Here is a 20,645-nt window from a genome sequence, read left to right as displayed (position 1 = left end):
CAGGTGAGTTCCAAAGCCAATTTAGTGAGACCTTGTCTCCAAATTAAAATAAACAAACAAACAAAACATATGTAAAAAAAAAAAAAAGGGCCGGGCGGTGGTGGCGCACGCCTTTAATCCCAGCACTCGGGAGGCAGAGGCAGGCGGATCTCTGTGAGTTCGAGACCAGCCTGGTCTACAAGAGCTAGTTCCAGGACAGGCTCCAAAACCACAGAGAAACCCTGTCTCGAAAAACCAAAAAAAAAAAAAAAAAAAAAAAAAAAAAAAAAAAAAAAAAAAAAAAAAGGCCCAGTGGTCTTGATAAAACAGAAAGAGAGGATGGGGAGAAAGGAAAGAAAAAAAGGGGAGGGGAGGGCAAGGAAGGGACCCAGTTCGGAAACAGTTCTCTCATCACTACCCGAATCCAAAGGATTAGCAAAGCAGGGCAGGATTTCCCTCCCCATTTTTGCTCCTAGAATTGAAAAGTCAACAAACCAGAAGGCTCTGACGGGACCGCGGTAACCAAGCGTGAGCCCGCCGTGAACAAGAAGGAGCAGAGGGACCTGGTTAAGGGAAAGCGATTCGATGATGGGCAGGCGGAGCGACTCGGAGGTCGCACAGCCGAAGCAGAAGGAAGAAAACAAGAAGGAACCTAAGCAGCTCGATCAATCTTCTTGCCCTTTTCCTATGTGCCAGGAGCCAGCCGCACCACGCAGCCGTTTCTCCCAGTAGCGCTCACAGGTCCTAACATCTATGGACTTTCCTTTCACCCAGTCTGCAGGGGGTCTCTTTCAAGCTTCCTTTATCTCCTCCTGGGCCACTCCTGGAGGTGAGGTTACCCTTTCCCCGTTTTTTATTCCTGGGGGCACACCTCAAAGTATTAAAAGCAGCTTTGTAATTAGAAAAAATGTCAACAAACTATATCTCTCACATGACGTGGATGGAAAAAGCTACGCCTGACTGAACCCTGGTGGAGAGAATGAGTCACTACACTCAAAAAATAAAAAATAAAAATCCCCTCCAAGTTCATTTATTCTTTAAAAAATAATGAGCACGAGCCATGTTGTTAATTCCAGCACTCGGCAGACAGAGACAGTCCGATCTCTGTGGATAGTGAGACCCTATTATAATAATAATAATTAATAGTGGTAGTAATAGTAGCAAAAATGAGTATAACTTGGGAAGTTAAGACAGGAGGATCTGGCGTCCGAGGCCAGCAAAGGCTACACAGTAATACTGTCTCAAGATAGACAAAAGACATGAAAGCAGTAAGCATGTAGTAGACAGAGATTTAAGTGTTTTGTTTTTTTTTTAAACTGTGTGTGTATATACGTGTGTGCATCTGGGGGGCGAGGGGAGTTCGAGACAGCGTCTGTGTAGCTCTGGCTGTCCTGGAACTCGCTCTGTAGACCAGGCTGGTCTCAAACTCACAGAGATTCCTTTGCCTCTGCCTCCCGAGTGCTGGGGTTAAAGTAGTGCGCTTAAACTATTTATGCCGGGCGGTGGTGGTGCAAGCCTTTAATCCCAGCACTCGGGAGGCAGAGGCAAAGGTCTCTATGAGGTCGAGGCCAGCTTGGTCTACAGAGTGACTTCCAGGCCAGCCCAGGCTACAGAAGATCCTGCCTCAAAACCAAACAAACACACGACAGACTCTGGTTACGAAATCTCTGGAGGTCCTACTTAGGTGAGACAGGACCTACAGTCTCTCCATAAGGAAACTAGGCACAGCCTACCAAGACCACAAACCGCACGGCAGGGCAGACGCAAGCGCGCTCGCACCACGTGCTCCGAACGCAGGCCAGCCATTGGTCGGTCTCCCGCCGGGGGGCGTGCCCTGTGCTTCTGGGGGCACAAGATGGCGCTGCCCTCCGCACGTTGCTGGAGCTTGTGCCGCTGGGGAGCCAAGCGATGGGGGGTCCCTGCCGGGGTAGCCCGGAGAGGTAGCGTTCTTTCTTGTTATTCTTTCACGCCAAAGTAGTAGTTAACGTGTTATTTCCAGAGCGCGCTCAGAGAACCCCATTCCTCATCTCCACCCCCGCCCCCCCCAAGTCTGCCTTGGTCTAGATTTCAAACTTGGGGCACCAGTCGGTGGCTTCCCTCATCCCACGGCCGTGATTTGCGGCTCCCGGGGCTGTTATATTAAAGCCACATCTCTACTCTTTCCATCTTAACGTTTGACTTTAACCGTTTTCCCATCATCGCCCGACTGCTTCAGATCAAAACCAGCCCTAGGTTCTAACCTGTCACTACCCATTCCCTTTTTGTTTTATTTATTTATTTATTTATTTATTTATTTATTTATTTGTGCTCTGCCCTCAGGCATCAGTTTCAAACTGGAAGAAAAAACTGCCCACAGCAGCCTGGCACTCTTCAGAGGCGACACGGGTGTCAAATACGGCTTGGTGGGATTGGAACCCACCAGGGTGGCCCTGAACGTGGAGCGCTTCCGAGAGTGGGCAGTGGTGCTCGCAGACGCCACAGTCACCGGTGGCAGACACTACTGGGAGGTGACGGTGAAGCGCTCTCAGCAGTTCCGGATAGGAGTGGCAGATGTGGACATGTCCCGGGACAGCTGCGTCGGGGCTGATGATCGTTCCTGGGTGTTCTCCTATGCCCAGCGCAAGTGGCACAGTATGTTGGCTAACGAGAAAGCCCCGATTGAGGGGATTGGGCATCCGGAGAAAGTGGGGCTGCTGCTGGACTATGAGGCAAAGAAGCTGTGTCTGGTGGATGTGAGTCAGATCTCTGTGGTCCACACGCTTCAGACAGATTTCCGGGGCCCAGTGACGCCGGCTTTTGCCCTCTGGGATGGAGAGCTGCTAACCCACTCAGGACTAGAAGTGCCCAAAGGTCTCTAATGTGGCCGTTACCTAAGTCTTTAATCATGCTCACGGTCGGCTTTCTGTTCAAAGGGTCTAAAGCTGTTGTACTTTGTCTCAAGAGACTGGTAGCCCTCAAATTCAGTCGGGACCCTTTGTGCAATATTTGAGTCCTCTTCCTCCGATCCCTACTCCTCGGAAGCTAGGTTTACAGCCAAACTTTGCCCTCGCATTACTGCCAGTTTCCCAGAGCACCGGGTGATCTTCTCCTCCAGCTGCTTCCTTGGGACCCTCTATTTGTGCCCAGGTGTCTTAGACTGTTCAGCCACTACCTCTCCTTCCCTTACCCACATGTAACTTGTTTTGGGGGTTCACCAGATTCTCCAGAGTAAATGCTTTCTACCTCTGGCTGGAGGAGTGGTGGCCTTTTCTCTGATGCACCTGAGTCTTGGGTTCTGGCTCCCTCCCTGCTGTATTGACCAGTAGGCAGCCACACAGACGTCAGTCCCACGCAGATGCAGCTCTCCACACATCTCTGATACCCAGCTAGTGTGCCAGTTACAGCTGTGACCAGAGGGGAAGAGACACCCGGGGGACATGTGGGGCTGTAGTGCCAGAAACTCTATCTTTGAGAAGTTCCAGCTACATTATCTGCCAGAGTTGGAAGCTCCAGAGAGAAGAGGGAGTTCACACAACCCATTTTAGAGCCCATTCAGACCCAAAACTCCCATCCCACTTGGCCACAGAATATACTTAATCAAAGCAGTATTTGGGGTTGAGGGAAACCTGGTGGAATAGGTGGATATGTGTGTGGAATATAATATTGTTTGGACTTTGTCTGACCCCATGGTTCCGTCTTAATCTATTACCTATGATGGTGATGAAATTGGGTATCTTTAGGGGAGAAAGAGACTAGATTTAGAAAAAAAATCATGTAATTAAAGTTTATTTCAACACAAAATACTTTCTCTGTCTATAAAATCGCTGTCAGTGGTGGCAGCATGTCCTGCTAAGGGGACCGATCTCTGCAGGTTTCTAGGCCAGGCGCTTTGACTCTGCCCGCATCTCTTACTCTGTGGCAGATGCATATGCCAGGCAGCTACAGCCTCTCCAAGGAAGTATCTTGTTCTCATAGTAACTTCTTCAGAGAGGAACAGGGGACCTGGGTGAAGACCTGGGCTACTTTTGAGTGGATGAAGCCATTGAACTATACCTTGAGGCTAGCTTCTACTGCAGGTGTTCACAGAGGCTTCCGTGTGCTGTTTACTGGGGGATGGAGGGTTTTGTTCTCACAGAAAACACTGGCCTGTGTCACCACATGGCTGTGTTGATCCCCACTGAAGCAGCTTCCCACAGGAATTTTGGTGGCTGTGCATTGAATGTATGGCCAGCTCATGCTTTTTCTTGAGCAGGGACTGCCCCTGGCCTGTGCTTACACCATGCTCTCTAAGTTCTCTTTGGACAGGGTCTCAGCTACTGCCTCGGCCTGAGTCTCAGAGAGCATGTAGGAGTCATGGTAATCTTGAAGCAGCTTGACCACCTCTACGTGGTTGAACTGCACAGCGTCATCCAGGGGAATGTTGCCCCACCTGTGAGGAACAAGGAGAGTGCCACAGTCTGTGCACCGTGGCTGCAGGCCAGTGGGGTCACCCGCCTTCCCGTCCCCACTAACCCTACTCACCTGTCCTTGACAAAAGGATTCACTTTGCAAGCCTCGATCAGAAACTTGACAACTTCAATGTGTCCTAGGAATAGGAGCAGAAGGGAAATGAGAGTGCCCAGGTGGGGCCTGACCACTTGGGGGGACCCTTGGTAGCTGGAGTCTGTGCCAGAGGGGAGGAGGTCCCAGACATTTCCTCCCAGCCAGCATCTAGTTACAGTCTGTCAGCGGAGGTGCCTGTAGGCAAAACTGGCTGTGCCCTTTAAGAGCACAATGATAGGGGTATGCCTGGTGGAAAAGAAGGGTCTCACACTCTGCCCTTCCCCTTTAACCCTTTATTATTATTATTAAGATTTATTTATTTATTATGTATACAGTGTTCCATCTGTATGTATGCCTGCAGGCCAGAAGAGGGCACCAGATCGCATTACAGATGGCTCTGAGCCACCGTGTGGATGCTGGGAATTGAACTCAGGACCTTTGAAGAGCAGGCAGTGCTCTTAACCACTGAGTCATCTCGCCAGCCCCCTGTTTAACCCATTAAATACCTTCAGCTGCGGCAACATGCAGGGCTGTGCGGGAGTCATAGTCTTTCTGCTCCATGTCCACGGCAGACAGAGCGAACCTGAGGGGTGGGAAGCAGCTCGCGTTACCCATGTCGGTCTAGAATATCTAGTCAGCCTCTGAAGTGCGGCCGGACTGGATGTATTCATACTGGTCACCCATTTGAGACAGAGTCCCCACTTCGAAGGACTAAGCTTATCATTCCCAAGTCAATCACAGTGCCAGCTGTAGCTAACTAAGTTCTTAACCTAAGGCAGGTACTTTGATTTTAAAGCAACAGACAAATCCTTAAGGCTAGAGATGGTCAGTACAGTGCTTTCTGGGGAAGCACGAGGAACTGAGACCCGAGTTTGATTCACACAACCCACATTAAAACACACACACAAACCAGGCATAGTAACACTCGCCTGTAACCATACTGGGTGGGAAACAGACAAGGAAGTCCCGGGAGCTTGATGTGTTGGTGAGCTCAAGGCCAGTGAGAGGATGGCCCCTGAGGATTGACACCTGAAGGTGTCCTCTGGCTGCCACATGTACACACACCCACAAATGTGCAGCTGCACAAGCAGGTGCGTGTACGCTCTCTCTCACACACACACACACACACACATGAACACAAGCAGGCATGCGCTCATCTAAATTGCAACGTGTCCACTCTAACCCTAAAACTGAAGTCCCTAATAAGATATCCGACCCAGAGTGTCCCATCACATTCATGTGGTCACAGTAGAATTACCTTCGGAGAGCTGAGACATCTCCACTATATGCAGCAAATAACAGGTTCACCACGGTCTTGTTCTGAAACATACATTGTACCCTTTGAATCCACCCATGTCCACCCCTACCCATGACCCTCTCCAAGCCTCACCAAGGACCTGGCTGAAGTGTCGCGGGATGTTTTGTTTTTGAAATACCTTTTAGGCTGCCCGGGGTTTTCCTTACCCTGACTTCTCCTCCTTCTCGTCGTGGGTCTAACTTCCGCGTACAGTGCCGCAGGTTGTCATAGTTGTGGAAGTTAAAGAGAGATACCAGCTTCTAGAATTAGAAGCCAAAGGATTTGTTTACTTACCCCTTGCCCTTTCTAGGAGTTCAAATTGCTTGAACTATAGTATAGCTTATTTTATAGTATAGCTTAATTTATTTTTTTTTGTTTTTTTTTTTTTTTTTTTTTTTTGGTTTTTCGAGACAGGGTTTCCCTGTGGCTTTGGAGCCTGTCCTGGAACTAGCTCTGTAGACCAGGCTGGTCTCGAACTCACAGAGATCCGCCTGCCTCTGCCTCCCGAGTGCTGGGATTAAAGGCGTGCGCCACCATCGCCCGGCTTTGTTTATTTTTTGAGACAAGGTTTTTGTGTGTTGACCAGGCTGTCCTGGAACTTTCTCTGTAGACCAGGCTGGCCTCGAACTCACAGAGTTCTCTGCCTCCCAAGTGCTGGGGTTAAAGGCATGCGGCACCACGCTTGGCTCATTAATTTATTCTTAAACAGTATTAAACGCAGAACACTTTACCTGGCAGAAGTTGATGCCCCTTTGGCTGTTCCCCAGCTTGTCTAATGGAGGTGACAGACACATCATCCCCATGACATTGGGCACAACCAGGAGGATGGCTCCAGACACAGCTGACTTGGCTGGCAGACCCACCTGAGGAACAAGGCGGGCTAGTCTAAGTGACAGCATGGACAAGACTACCACCCACCTCCACGTCTCGGTGCTTTAGATTGCCTGACTGCTGTCTTCTACCATGCATCAGTGCAGCAGGAAATGCTTGCTAAGACACAAACAGCACTCTGCTGGGGGTGGTCTCAAACTAGGAAATGGTCCCCATTTTTACTTATTTTAATTTTCCATATATGAGTGTATGTATGTGCAACACAAGTGTGCCTGATGCCTGAGGAGGCCAGAAGAGGGCGCTGAGCACCCGGGAACTAGAGTTCCAGATGGTCCTCTCCCAAAGCAGCCAGTACTCTTAACTACCCAGCCATCTTTCCAGCCCCAGGAGACCGTCTCTCATTCAACCTTTACTGTGGTGGTAGGAGATAAGCAAAGAGTACATAGGGGCTCGGGAGATGGCTTCTCAGGTAAAAGGAGGGCTTCCTGTGCAAGTCTAGCAACCTGTGTTTGATCCCCAGAGCCCACAAAGGTGTACGGAGAGAAAAAACCTCCACAAAATTGTCCTCTGACCTTCACACATGCACCACCATGCACACACTAATGATAAATACATTTTTAAAATTTAAAAATGGGACCTGGGGACAGGAAAGATGGCTCAGTGGTTAAGAGCACTGGCTGCTCTTTCAGAAGGCCAGGGTTTGGTTCTCAACAACAGCATGGTAACTCACAACTGTCTGTAACTCCAGTGCCAGAAAATCCTACACCCTCTTCTGGCCTGTGTGAGCACTGTATGTACATGGTTTACAAACATACATGCAAGCAAAACACCCATACACATAACTTAAAAAAAAAAAAAAAAAACCATATTTTTTGAGACAAGGGTTCTCCATGCATCCTTGGTTGTCCTGAACTTGCTCTGTAGACCTGGCTGGTCTTGAACTCACAGAGATCTGCCTGCCTCTGCCTCCCAAGTGCTGGGATTTAAAAGGGGTGGTGGTGAGATCCGGAGAGGTGGTCAGGAATTAGAGCCTGCACTCTTCTTGCAAAGAACTCACGTTCAATCCCAACTACCAAAACTGACAGACTCACAGCCAGCTGAAACTCCAGCTTTGCCGAGGGGGGGATCCCCAATACTTCTAGCCTCAATGGGCGTCTTCTGTACATACTCCCCCATAATAAAAAACAAATCTTTAGGGGCTGGAGAGATGGCTCAATGGTTAAGAGTACTGACTGTTCTTCCAGAGGACCTGGGTTCAATTCCCAGCACCCACATGGCAGCTCACAACTGTCTGAAGATCCAGTTGCAGGGGATCTGACACCTTCACACCCATGAACATAAAATAAAGTTAAATAAACCATAAAAATTAAAAACAAAAACAAAAAAAACAAATCTTTAAAAATAGATAAAATAATTAAAGCAAACGCGGAGAAGAAAAGGACTAGGGTGCCCTGAACAGAGGTGGAGGTGGTTTTGTTTGATCAGAAACACCTCCAGGGCCTGGGGGGTGTGGTTCAGAGGCACAGCACTGGCTGGGGATGCAGTTCAGTGAGGTGGCACTGGCTGGGGGTGCAGTTCAGAGGCACGGCACTTCCTTACCACGGTTAAGACCTAGGTTTGATCCTCAATACCAAATCAAACAAGAAAAAAGGCCAGGTGTGAAAGTGTATGGCTGTAGTTCTAGTAATTGAGAGGTTGAGGCAGGAAGATCACTGAGTCTGAGGCTACAAACAAATCAACCATGCCTCTCTTTGGAAGTGATGTCTAAGATGGGAATCAGCTATGTAAAAGGTCGATGTGTTTGAGGAATGTGAAGTGTTTGGCAAATTTCTCTAAGGATTTTAGCCTGGCTAGATGTTTGTGAAGGAGGCAGGGGTAAGCTTCACCCCAACCTCTCTTCTTGGCCCTGGACAGCAGAGCCGGGGACACTCACATGAAAGGCGAACTGGCCAGAGAAGTCATACATGCCGCAGGAGTGCATGAGGCTGAGGGTGTTCCGCACGGCTTCAGCGCTCAGCACGCTCTCGCCTGTGATGGGGCAGATGCCACCGTTGGCGAGAGTGGCCGCCATGACGCTGCCTGATTCGCAGGTGACCTCCACAGAACACAGCTACGGAAACGAGAGAGGTAAAAGGGCAGTGTGGGCATGAGCACAGCAACCAAGAGTGATGTTCTGACATCTAGAGCTTTCAGCACATCTGCCAGGACCACCAGAGAGAAGGGTCTCCCCCGTAGCCCAGAGAACCCGGGAGTGTTTGTGTACCTGGAAATAGAGATCGAGGGCAGCCATCATGTCCACTCCCTTGGGGAAGCACTGCAGGGAAGAGCAGGGGGAAGCGGTTTCTTCAGGCCAGTGATTTCACTAGCCAGATTCGCACACCATCTCCAACCCCTCCGGCCCTGGCCTGGCACCAGAATCCCCAGGGACTTCTCGCTGGCCCCTCCCAGTTACCTTCTTTTCCTTGAGGTAATAGCCAATGGCGTAATTCCGATCCCCGGTTTCCTTCTCTGACTGAAATCTGAAACAAAGACCAAATTTAGCGTTTGAAGTTGAAGAGGCAAAGAGGTGGGAAGAGGGAGAAGGGGGGCCCTGCCTTTCCTGGGGTACAGCACTCTATCGCCGCATCACACTGAATCAACCCCTTTGTAGCGTCTCACAGAATATTAGTGGGAACTCGTGAACCTGAGCAAACACTTGGTGTAGCTTTGCGGTAAAATGTGACCAGACCAAACAAACCCACCCAGAGCTGTCTAGCCCTTCTGTCAAGGAAGTCTGGCAAAGTCTGGCACGGTTTTCGGCTCTGAGTCTTAACCAGGGCTCAGACACAATCTATCACACTGCCTTTCTCATTACACACAGATCGAAGTGGGTCGCTATCTCTCCAAGCAAATGGATGTCAATAAGGGGCCCTAAGGAAGCTGGGAGGCCAACCCCCCTCCTTGAGTTCCTTCCTAAGAGTGTATCTGTTCTCTTTTCCCTTCCTCTTTAGCTGCCCCACCACGCGTACACATACTCAACAGTACAGTGCACTCAGCCAGTCCTCTAAACAGAGCCTTACGTGGCATTGCTGAACCCCATGAATTCATTCCCAGCCATCTTGTTCAGATACTGCAGTACCTGGAAGGGAAGGGGGCCGGAGTGATGCCTTCTGACTAAAGAGCCCTAGAATACACCGGTCAGGCCGGCAAAGCCACTCACTCGGAACCCCGCCGTCCTCATCCCAGCTTTGCCCAGGAGACCAGGGATCTCAAGAGGCCGAAGCCAGCGGGTCCCTCTCCTCTGGAGGTACCGCTTCTGCTCTGGGTTGGTGAAGCCTTTGGCTTAAGCCAGGCACCAGAGGCAGCTGTAGAAGACAGCAGCCATGGGAAAGGCAGCAAGACGTTGCATGCAAAGAACTTACAAAATCAAACTTCTCGGCCTTGTTGCAGTCCATCTGCAGAGAGAGAGAGAAAGCAATCAGTATTCCAGGCCTAGACGGATGGCAAACAGAAGGGTCACAAGGGCATTGTGGAGCTGGCATGTTAGGCTAGCCTTGCTACAGGCAACCTTACATTTTACAGTGTCTTTTGCTGCTTCTGAGACAAGCCTGTGATACCCAGGCTGGTCTGTGAGTTAGTCGTGGCCCTGTGATCCTCTGGTCTCTGAGTAGCTGAGGTTATAGGGACATGACCCTTGTTTAACTAGCTGAGACCTTTCTGCCTGCAGGTCCATGTCTAGAAACAGAGAAAACCAAACTATTGACCAGTTTAGTGATGCATGCCTGTATTCCCAGCACTTCGGAGGCCGAGGCAGGAGGATTACTGAAAGATTTCAAGGGCAGTTTGGGGTACATAGAAAGATCTTGCCTCAAAAAAAAAATGAAAATTTAAATTATCAAAGAATGAGGATTCAGATAACCTCACTGCATCCATCAGCTTCCTCTATCCTCAGTTTCACTCCCTTCCCACCTCATCCCTCCCTAGCCTCACCTCCCTGCAGCCTCCCCCATTCCCTGCCTCATCCCTCCCCAACCTCCCCCAGCCTGTCTCCCCCTCCGCAGCCTCACCTCTCCACAGCCTCCCCCCCTCCCCAGCCTCACCTATCCCCAGCCTCACCTATCCCCTGCCTCACCTATCCCCTGCCTCCCCTATCCCCAGCCTCACCTCCTCCCAGCCTCCCCATCCCAGCCCCACCTCCCAGCCTCCCCTATCCCCTTCCTCCCCCTCCCCAGCCTCACCTCTACTTTCTAGTCTCAATCTCAAGCCCTCATCCCTGTCTCCAGTCTGACCCTATCCCTCACCACCACCATCCATTTTATTTATTTTTTAGTAAAGGTCTCATGTATCCCAGACTAGCCTTGAATTTCTGATTTTTCTACCTGTACTTCTGGCATTACAGGTATGTGCTACCATGGTCCAACTCTCTCTCTCTTTTCCAAGAGAGGGTTTCTCCATGTAGCCCTGGCTGTCCTGGAACTTGCTTTGTAGATCTGGGAGCCTTGAACTCAGAGATCTGCCTGCCTCTGCCTCCTGAGTGTTGGGATTAAAAGTGTACACCACCGCCACCACCCAGCCCCCACTCGCATTCCTTACACCCCATTACCTTACTCTACCCTGTACCAGATTCCCATACCCTCGGGGACAGAAATGGGAAGTCTGTTAATACTCAATTACATTGATAAACGATTTTCTTCTATTACCAGGGAAACTAGGACCTCAGGTATGTTGGTCAAATGCTCTGCCACTGAGCTACCCGCCCCCCCCCCCCCGGCTTTACTGATAAATGAAACAGAAATCATTTCTTTTTAGCGGTGCCAGAGATTGAACCGAGGGTCTCCACAGACTGTGGAGGCGAATGTTCTACTACTGAGCTTCATCCCCAGCTCCGAAGCTGAAGTTTAGCTTAGCTGTGAGTCGGGTTCGCCACGCTGATTTAGATGAGATTAAGATGAGAGAGACCCCCAAGACAGGGCTGCAGACAAAACTGTCATGGAACAGCCAGGCACATTTGCCTCGGTCCCTCCCCCAGATTCATCGCTTCCTGCATATGTCAGCTATAGAGTCAACACTCGGGGACTCTGACACCTGAGCTCCTAGGGGGAAGGGTTCCTAACACCACCTTCCTCAGGAGGGGTTGTGATTGGCCCCATGGTGTCGCTGCCCACGCTGCTCCCAGGTTCTTGCTCAAGCCCTGGGAGAGCTGCAGCTGAAGGGCCTGCCTGACACCCCTTGCTCAAGGCCAGCTCGCAGTCCCAGGTGACGTGAATGACTGCCCTGAACTGGCCATTCACCCTTTTCTCAGTGCGTCTCTCACCCAGGAATGGCCAATCAATGCCTGATGGTGTTGTCCTCCCCCTGCCTTTGGCATCTGGCTGTTGGTCCTAGGCAGAGGTCACGACCTGCTCACTTCTGTAATGGTCAGTGCTCTGGTGGGGGCAGGGAGGACTAGGGTAAGGGAAGTGATGTGCGAACTCTTACTAATATCCATAGCTTATAACATCTGGCTTCCTGTTGTACTTTTCCATGCCTCTTATTAACCCTCAAAGGACCCGGTACCCCGCCAGTCTCCCTGGAGAGATGAACAGATGCAGGAATAAGGGGATGGGAGACTATTACCTTTCACAGGGTTAGACTTGTACTGACCTTGATCAAGGAGCTGACAACGATGGCACCGGCATTGACCATGGGGTTATGGGGGATTCCTGGGAAAACACAAACCAGAGTCTGTTGGCCACTAACGAAAGTCTGCTTTATATTGTTCCATTCTGAAGCTAACCAGGGTTGGGTTTGGCTCCTACCTAGATGAGAGAAAAGGCAAAGAACGGGAGAAGAGAGCGGTAGGGCTAAGGGAAAGGCAGACTAAGCGTGCGCCCTGGAGACACTCACCTTCCTCGTTGAGGGACAGTTTGTTATAGCGCAGACCGCTGGGTTCCTTGCCCACAAACTTGTGCACGTAGTCAGTGCCTAAGGTGCTCACAGAGATGGCGTAAGTGAGGGGCTTGACACAGGACTGCAGGCAGAATGGGATCTTCGTGTGGCCCACAGAGTGCCTGGAGAAAGAGAGGGTCCATAAAAGGGGTTGGGCTTTGTTCTGCGCCTGCGCCCTTCAGCACCTCCCTCTCACCCAGCGTCTCTTGGTGTTTGCTTGTCTAATTTTTATTTATGTGCATTGGTGTTTTGTCTGCATGTATGAGGGTGTCGGGTACCCTGAAACTGGATTTACAGACAGTTGTGAGTTGCCATGTGGGTGCTGGGAATTGAACTTGGGTCCTCAGGAAGAACAGCCAGTGCTCTTACTGTCAGCTCTCCAGCCCCCTTGTTTGTTTTTGAGGCGGGGTCTCTCTACAGAGCCCTGGCTGTCCCAGAATTCGCTCTGTAGACCAGACTGGCCTTGAACTCAGAGATCCTCCTGCCTTTGCCGACCAGGTGCTGGGATTAAAGGCGTGTGCCACAAGGCCCAGCGTCACCCAGGATCTTACCGCTGACCATCCACAGTGCACAGGGAGACACCCCAAAGGTCTGGGTTTGACTTGGCCAGCTGAGGGATGTAGGCTGCCACCTGGGCATGAATAGGTAGAGAAGGGGAGAGAGGTGAGAGTGGAGAACAGCACAGCTATGTGCAGGGTCAGAAACTGGTAGAAGCTAATATTCTGCCACCTACGGCAGATAGTCCTTCTGTGCACTGCTTCCAGAAGCACCCAAGCCTTCACCTACAACAGATAGTCCTTCTGTGCACTGCTTCCAGAAGCACCCAGGTCTTCAGTCCCTGGCAACCCTACCTCTCTGTAGTCCTAACCATGGCGGAATAGCAGGAAAGCCCATTGAACATTAAAAACTGGCAATTCTAGGGCTGGGTTTTCAGGTCCACTCCCTGTAAGTCTTGAAGGCTCGACTGAATATCTTTCCTTTGAGACAGGGTCTTCCCTAAGAATCCAAGCTGACCTCAAACTTCTGATTCTGCCTTAACCTCCTGAGAATTGGGATTATAGGCCTGCACCACGAAGCCTATTTTCTGCCATCCATGTCCACAAAAGCCTAAGGTCTTGTCACATGCTATTAGAGTACACATAGACTCACATGAAGCCATGTCCTTGTTTCTGAGGCTCTGCTCCTCAGCCTGTATCACTGAACCTCAGCCCCAGGAAGTCTCTGAGAAACAATGTGTGTCTAGCTCAGAGCCCCCACCCCTCCCTCATTCCCTGGCTCTCACTTTGCCTCCAGTGAGCTCTTTGGCATCCTCAAAGATGCGATCCACGTGGCCCGTGAACTCCTCAAAGTCAGGGATGACAAACTTCTTTCGGAATGCCTGAGTCAGGAGCACAATGTTGCTGCTCACACACCTGGATCCCAGATACGAGTGTGTTAGGGGGCTGGAAAGATACAGCAGGCATGGGAACCACACAAGCTGGGGATAAGCAGGGTTGTGAGCGTTCATCTGGTTTCAGACTAACAGCTGTGTGACTTTTGGCCGTTATTTTATCTCACGAGGTTTAAATTCCCTAACCTCCAAAATGAGGGGTTCTAAAGACATAGGAAGATAGCCCGAGACATTTTGAGAAAAATACTAAAATCAGAAAAAGCATAGCCTATGGGCTCTAGCGTTGAGAAGTCCTAATATATACAGCCATAAGTGTATGTGAGCACACAGGGCGTTTTCTAGAACACACTCACTAATCTGTTAACAATGTTTACATCTGGGAAAGGGGCTAGGACTGAGTAGAAAAAAATATATTTCTGTATTATTTTTCATAATGAGTATGTATTGCTTGTATTATAAGTAAAGCTCTTCTACCTACAGAGAAGTTCTGGGGGCAATGCTCATTTCTGGGGCTCTCACTTTTGGAAGAGATCACGGTCCAAGAGGCCACCATTGTTGGACTCCTGGACCATGCGCTGCATCTTGCTCATGCAGTCCTGGAGCCGCGGGTCTGACGTTTGTAGTCCAGTGGCCTTCAGGGCCTTTGGGGGAGAGAAGAGGCCTGGTCAGGTCAGCCAAGGACAGCAATCTATTCCTCAGTCTTTCCCAATAGATCCCCAAATTCCCCACCGCTAACTACTACAATCGGTAGAACATGGGTTTGGGAACTAAGCAAAGGGACTGGAGCAGTCTCAGAGGTTAGTACGTCTCTTGCCACTTTCCATGAGAAGTGTTATCATCTGGACGATGGCACTGGCTCATCAGCCCAGGCAGCCATTAGTCCTCTGTATTTTTCAGTGTTCACACCCATTAGCTAACCTATACTTTGTCAACCAGCCTTTTCTCACGTCCCAGGGCCTCTAAAGAGTCAGAGTTCTCTGGACAGGCAGACAGCCACTTACGGTAGTGAACTTGTGGATGGGGATCCGTTCCTGTCCCTCAGCAATGGTGTAGAAGAGCAGGTCACCAAGGCGAGGCAGCATACCGCTGTTTGACACATCACTGTTTGGGGGGAAGAGAGGGGAAGGCGGGGGCCTGAGGATGTTCCGTCTGCTCCTAACTCCACCTCTGGCACGAGATGTGAATCCTACTCTCCAGCTTTCTTTCCAAAGCTCTGAACTTTCAGACCTTCATTTCAAGCTGTCTTCTAGATAATTCCACTTCCAGATGTCCCACACACCCTGAAAACTGAACGCACCCAGCAAGAGCTGTCTCTGCTCACATGTTTCCCATGAGGGGCTGGTACACTCATAACCACCGGGATGCAAGCTGCACTGCAGAAATGCTTTGATTCTTCCCACATTCTGTGTCTATACTGAGTGGGTCACTAACACTGGACGAATTCGTCTTCACTTTCCTCTCAAATCCCCCCTCTTTCTCCTGTGTCCTAGAAAGAGTCTGCTTTGCTCCCACTGCTGTGTGACTTAGGCAGCTTGATCACTATTGCTAGCCTGCTTCTCCTTATCTACTTGACACGGGCGGTGTCAGGCTCAGGACCACACTCCATGACAGAGTGACAGAAAGTAAGCCAATCAACAGCTTCCTGCCTGTCATCTGCTACTATACTCCCTGCCCTCCATGCCAGCTGTCCTTCTGAAACTTAACCATTTTCCACTCAGAACCCTAAAGCCGGGCATGGTAGTGCATGCCTTTAGCCTTGAATCCCAGCACTCAGGAGGTAGAGGCAGGTGGATCCCTGAGTTGAAGGTGTAGACCAGCCTGGTTTACACAGCAGGTCCAGAACAGCCAAGGGTACACAAAGAAACCCTGTCTCGAAACAAACAAACAAACGCAAAAACCTGTCATACAAACAGGGTGAGGTGACATATTCCTGTAATCCTAAAACGTGGGAGGTGGAGGCAGGAGGATCAGGAGTCACCTTCAGCCGCATAGTCAGTCTGAGGCCAGCCTGGGCTACCTGAGACCATGTGCAAACCAGAAACAAATGGCTGGAGATGTCTCAGCAGTTCAGAGCACCTGTTGTCCCTCAGAAGACCTGTGCTCCCTCCCCAGCACTCACGTTGGGTGGGTTGCTCACAACTGCCGGTTTCTTCAGGGGATTAAATGCCTTCTTCTGGCCTTCATGGGTAACCCTCCCCAATAAACAGAAATAAAAATAAGGGTTAAAACAAAAATATCAGTGCCATCCAGGACAAAACGGTAGCTCACAGAATGGGAAAAAATTTTCACCAACTCCACATCTGACAGAGGGCTAATATCCAAAAGATATAAAGAACTCAAGAAACTAGAACAAACAAAGCAAATAATCCAATTAAAAATGGGGTACAGATCTAAACAGAGAGTTCTCAACAGAGGAATCTCAAATGGCCGAGAAACACTTAAATGTTCAACATCCTTGGCCATCAGGAAAATACAAATCAAGATGACTTAGATTCACTCTTACATCTGTCGGAATGACTAATATCAAAAAAACACAAGTGACAGCTCATGCTGGAGAGGATGTGGAGCAAGGGGAACACCCCTCCACTGCCGGTGGGAGTGCAAACTTGTGCAGCCACTGTGGAAATCAGTATGGCAGTCTCTCAGAAAATTGGGAATCGATCTACCTCAAGACCCAGCTATTCCACTCCCGGGCATATATCCAAAGGACGTTCCATCCTACCACAAGGACACTTGCTCAATTATATTCATAGCAACTTTGTTCATAATAGCCAAAAACTGGAAGCCATCTAGACCAAAAACTGGAAGCCATCTAGATGTCCCTCAACTGAAGAATGGGTAAAGAAAATGTGGTACATTTGCACAATGGAGTATTACTCAGCTGTTTAAAAAAATAACATCATTGCAGCCAAATGGATGGAACTAGAAAAAAATCACCTGAATGAGGTAACCCAGACCCAGAAAGACAAACATGGTATGCACTCACTCATAAGTGGATAATAATTGTGCTACAATCCAACAGACCCAGAGAGGCTAGTAACAAGGAAGGCTCTAAAGGGGACGCATGGATCTCCTTCAGAAGGGGAAATAGAATAGAGTTCATGGCTGGACTGGGGGCAGGTGGGGATGGGAACAGGAGAGATTAGGTGTTGGGGAGAGATGACTGGAATTGGGAGGCATTTGGGGGAGTGAGGCAGAAACCTAGTGCAATGGATACCCCCTAGAATCTACAAAAATGACCCTAGTGACAATTTCTAGCAATAGGGGGACATGGAGCCTGAACTGGTCACCTTCTGTAACCAGGCAAGGCTTCCAGTAGAGGGGCTGGGACATCAACACAGCCACAAAAGCTTCAACCTATGATTTGTCCTACCTGCACGTGTGCTGGGGTAAAGGAGGCGCAGAACTTGTAGGAGTGACCAAACCGTGACTGGAAACTTGAGACCCAAGCCAGAAGAGGGAACCCATGCCTGAATGCCCACTGCATTGTGGGAAGACTTGTCCAATACGGGAACATATCCTCATAACCCCATAGGTCTTGGGAGGCAGAGACCGGATCAAGGAAGGTTCCAGGCCAACTAGGTCTACACAGAAGTTCCAGGCCAGGCAACGCTATTACTAGAACCCTGTCTCAAAAACCAAAAGAGGTATGTGTAATCCTAGCTCTCTGGAGGTGGAGGCAAGTTCAAGATCTCCCCTATATAGAGTTTGAGGCCAACTTAGGCTATATGAGACTGTGTCCAAAAAAAAAAAATTACTGGGTTCCAGGTTCAATTTCCATCATCCATAGGACTGCTCACTAGTGTCTGTAACTCCAGCTCCAGGGGATCTGACATCTTCTCCTGGCCTCCCACAGACATACATACTGGCAAAATATCTATACACACAAAATAAACATAACACTATAAAAAGCCATTTAAAAAAACTGAATACAGGGTGAGCAAGACAACTAGCAGGAAGCAGTGATTGCCTGCAGCCCTGGAGACCTGAGGAGCCACATAAAGGTGGAAGGAAGGAACCAGCTCTAGTTACCCACTGACCACGTGAGCACAAGGCTTACTGGTATTCATACATATACGATAGTTAAAAATCAATTAATTAGGGGGCTGGAGAGATGGCTCAGTGGTTAAGAGCATTGCCTGCTCTTCCAAAGGTCCTGAGTTCAATTCCCAGCAACCACATGGTGGCTCACAACCATCTGTAATGAGGTCTGGTGCCCTCTTCTGGCCTGCAGGCATACACACAGATAGAATACTGTATACATAATAAATAAATAAATATTTAAAAAAAAAAAAATCAATTAATTAAAAATAAAACTCATGTGCAAAATATAGCTCACCAAAATATTATAATTCTACACTTGTTAAATTATATGCATATACATGTACATATATAACCTATATATGGATACATCACAGAATTAACTTTTTGCAGCTCTGGCTGTCCTAGAACTCACTCTGTAGATCAGCCTGACCTAAACTCACAGAGATCCACCTGCCTCTGCCTCCTGAGTGCTGGGACTAAATTTATGCACCATCATGCCGGGCCTGGTGCCCTGAGAGGTCAGAATAACCCAGATTCCCTGGAACTAGTTATGGATAATTGTTAATCAGCTACGCTGGGAACTGAAGCTGGGCCCTCTCCAAGAGTACCAGGTGACTCAGGACTGGAGCGATGGCTCGGTGGTGAAGAGCATCTGTTCCTGCAGAGGACCTGGGTTCAATGGGTGACTCACACCCATTTATAACTCCATTTCCAGGGGATCCAATACTCTCTCTGAGCAGGCATGAATGCAGTACACAGCCATGAGTAAAGTAGAACACCCATACACAGCAAAATAATAATAATAATAATAATAATAATAATAAAAACAGCAACAACAAAAACTTCATAAAGCCAGGCGGTGGTGGCGCACACCTTTAATCCTAGCACTCGGGAGGCAGAGGCAGGTGAACCTCTGAGTTAGAGGCCACTCTGGTCTACAGAGCGAGTTCCAGGACAGCCAGGGCTACACAGAGAAACCTTGTCTTGAAAAACACCACCACCAACAACACAGGTGTACACCACCACGCCTGGTGGTAGGAATTTTATTTTTAAATGTTTTAAAAAGATTTTGTTTTGTTTTGTTTTTCGAGACAGGGTTCCTCTGTGTAACATTCCTGACTATCCAAACTCACTCTATAGACCAGGCTGATCTCGAACTCAGAGATCGCCTGCCTCTGCCTCCCTAGTGCTGGGATTAAAGGTGTGTGACATCACAGCCTGGCTTTAAAAGATTTATTTTATTGTGTGAATGCACACACAGGAAAGCCTGGGAATTACGGATAGTTCTGAGCCATCATGTGGGTGCTGGAAATCAGACCCAGGTCCTCTACCAGAGAAACAAGTACTCTAAATGACCGGGCCACCTCTCAGGCCCTACACTAAGTATTTTAAAATAATCTGAATTACAAGGTATTCCCTTTTTACTGACCTCCTTTACCCTCCCAACACAGAAACCCCTCATAGTACCACACTCCCAGGGCCCATCACTCTCCAATACTGTCAACCCTGCTGCCTGGGCAGTAGGGGAAGGGGGGGCAGGAAGCTGTTTCATACCCACGACCGTCCCTAAAATACGGGGACCAGAGTAGAAAGAGGATGCGGATGGGCAGGTGTGCACCGCGGGGAGGGCGGTCGACTTCCTGGGTTGAAGATGGGCCCCAAAGGAAAAAAACTCTTCAATTCAGGGAGACAGAGCAACATAATAGCTCTGACTCTGGTTTGGAAAAATCTGTGTCTCACAATTTTCCTCATTTAGGAAAAATCAACACATTCAACGATCAAGTTGGAAACTTGTTACGAGTGTTTTGCCTGCATGTAGGATATTCTACAGCTACGCTCTGCTACAAAAACACGCCGGACACATACGAACAGAACGTGCGCATCAGAAATGACGCGCACCACACAAAACCCACTGACGACACTCAGAAACAAGAAACACCACACAGACTCAAGTGCACTTTGACCTGGGGCAGGAAGCTGTTCCATACCCACGACCTTCCCTAAAATTCCGGGACCAGAGTAGAAAGAGGATGCGGATGGGCAGGTGTGCACCAGGCAACACTCGGCGCGCATCCGCGTTCCCCATTAAGTACGCACCTTGGACAGGCATCATCTCGAAGACCGACCTGCCCAAACGCCCTCCCGGGCGGACGGCACCTGACCGCCCGAGCGCGGCGGACCCAAATCCCCACATCTAAAGGAAAAGGCATCGCAGGCTAGTGAGCTCGGAGAGGAGACGAGATGCGCTCTCTGGGCAAGGGCACTCCCAGCGAGCTAGCAAGAACGGCAGTGGGAATGGGAGCCAGCCTGTCCCCTGCCCCTGTCCCGCGAGCCTTACTGATCCGTGTGCTGCGGCTGGTGGCTGTGCGGCGCGGCCTCACTGAAGTGGTACCGGACGCCCCCGCCTAGGAGCGGGCCCCGGCTCGGGTGACCCCAGCCTCCCCGCCGGCGGTGGCTGCCGGCACGGCTCAGCGCGTTCTGCAGAACCCTCATGGAGCGCATGCCCCCGGTGCGCCACCCGCTCTGCCCGGGCGCTCCAGACGTGCGAGCGGTGGCGAGGAGGGAGGGGTGGAAGAGTGACGGGCGAGCCTAGGAGTGGGGGAACAGTCCGGCGGCCAGCCGAGCCTGGGAGGAAAAGGGCCAGCTGGGTGGGTGGGGTTGGCACCAGGGGAGGGG

At 49.9% G+C, this 20,645-nt stretch overlaps 2 protein-coding genes across 4 annotated transcripts; one reads left to right on the top strand and one right to left on the bottom strand.

Moving 5' to 3' along the window:
• The first annotated feature begins 1,812 nt into the window (after nt 1-1,812).
• Spryd4 (SPRY domain containing 4) lies at nt 1,813-3,759 on the top strand. The gene is made up of 2 exons (XM_041664525.1): nt 1,813-1,919; nt 2,299-3,759. Exons 1-2 carry the CDS (start codon nt 1,835-1,837, stop codon nt 2,835-2,837), a joined length of 624 nt encoding a protein of 207 aa, XP_041520459.1. The 5' UTR covers nt 1,813-1,834; the 3' UTR covers nt 2,838-3,759.
• On the bottom strand, nt 3,729-20,622 carry Gls2 (glutaminase 2). 3 transcript variants are annotated; one of them, XM_041664441.1, is made up of 18 exons: nt 20,308-20,622; nt 14,927-15,026; nt 14,445-14,566; nt 13,818-13,947; nt 13,087-13,166; nt 12,494-12,657; nt 12,251-12,309; nt 10,030-10,062; nt 9,688-9,746; nt 9,081-9,147; nt 8,892-8,942; nt 8,562-8,738; nt 6,529-6,660; nt 5,965-6,057; nt 5,759-5,820; nt 5,007-5,083; nt 4,480-4,543; nt 3,729-4,387 (listed from the first exon to the last, which is right to left on the bottom strand). In XM_041664441.1, the coding sequence occupies exons 1-18, from the start codon at nt 20,469-20,471 to the stop codon at nt 4,231-4,233; spliced, it is 1,791 nt and encodes a 596-aa protein (XP_041520375.1). In that variant the 5' UTR covers nt 20,472-20,622; the 3' UTR covers nt 3,729-4,230. The 3 variants fall into 3 exon arrangements, with proteins under 3 accessions (XP_041520375.1, XP_041520379.1, XP_041520385.1); XM_041664445.1 differs by having other exon boundaries at nt 20,067-20,448; XM_041664451.1 differs by lacking the exons at nt 13,087-13,166; nt 14,927-15,026; nt 20,308-20,622.
• Nucleotides 20,623-20,645: the final 23 nt, after the last annotated feature.

This window comes from Microtus oregoni, unplaced genomic scaffold (genome assembly GCF_018167655.1).
Source record: "Microtus oregoni isolate MIOR12 unplaced genomic scaffold, Mior012 000001F_ref0000356, whole genome shotgun sequence".
Classification (NCBI taxonomy): domain Eukaryota; kingdom Metazoa; phylum Chordata; class Mammalia; order Rodentia; family Cricetidae; genus Microtus; species Microtus oregoni.
The sequence above is the reverse complement of the archived record's forward strand: the minus strand, read 5'-3'. Positions and strand labels throughout refer to the sequence as shown.

Bases quoted from the DNA above. Each gene is read 5' to 3' on its own strand.
- Spryd4 (XM_041664525.1), top strand. From the start codon at position 1,835: ATGGCGCTGCCCTCCGCACGTTGCTGGAGCTTGTGCCGCTGGGGAGCC. The intron at 1,920-2,298 runs GTAGCGTTCTTT...CTCTGCCCTCAG, and splicing joins TGCCGGGGTAGCCCGGAGAG to GCATCAGTTTCAAACTGGAA.
- Gls2 (XM_041664441.1), bottom strand. From the start codon at position 20,471: ATGCGCTCCATGAGGGTTCTGCAGAACGCGCTGAGCCGTGCCGGCAGC. The intron at 5,821-5,964 runs GTAAGGAAAACC...TGTATGTTTCAG, and splicing joins GAGAAGGAGGAGAAGTCAGG to AACAAGACCGTGGTGAACCT. The intron at 5,084-5,758 runs GTAATTCTACTG...CCCACCCCTCAG, and splicing joins GATGTCTCAGCTCTCCGAAG to GTTCGCTCTGTCTGCCGTGG.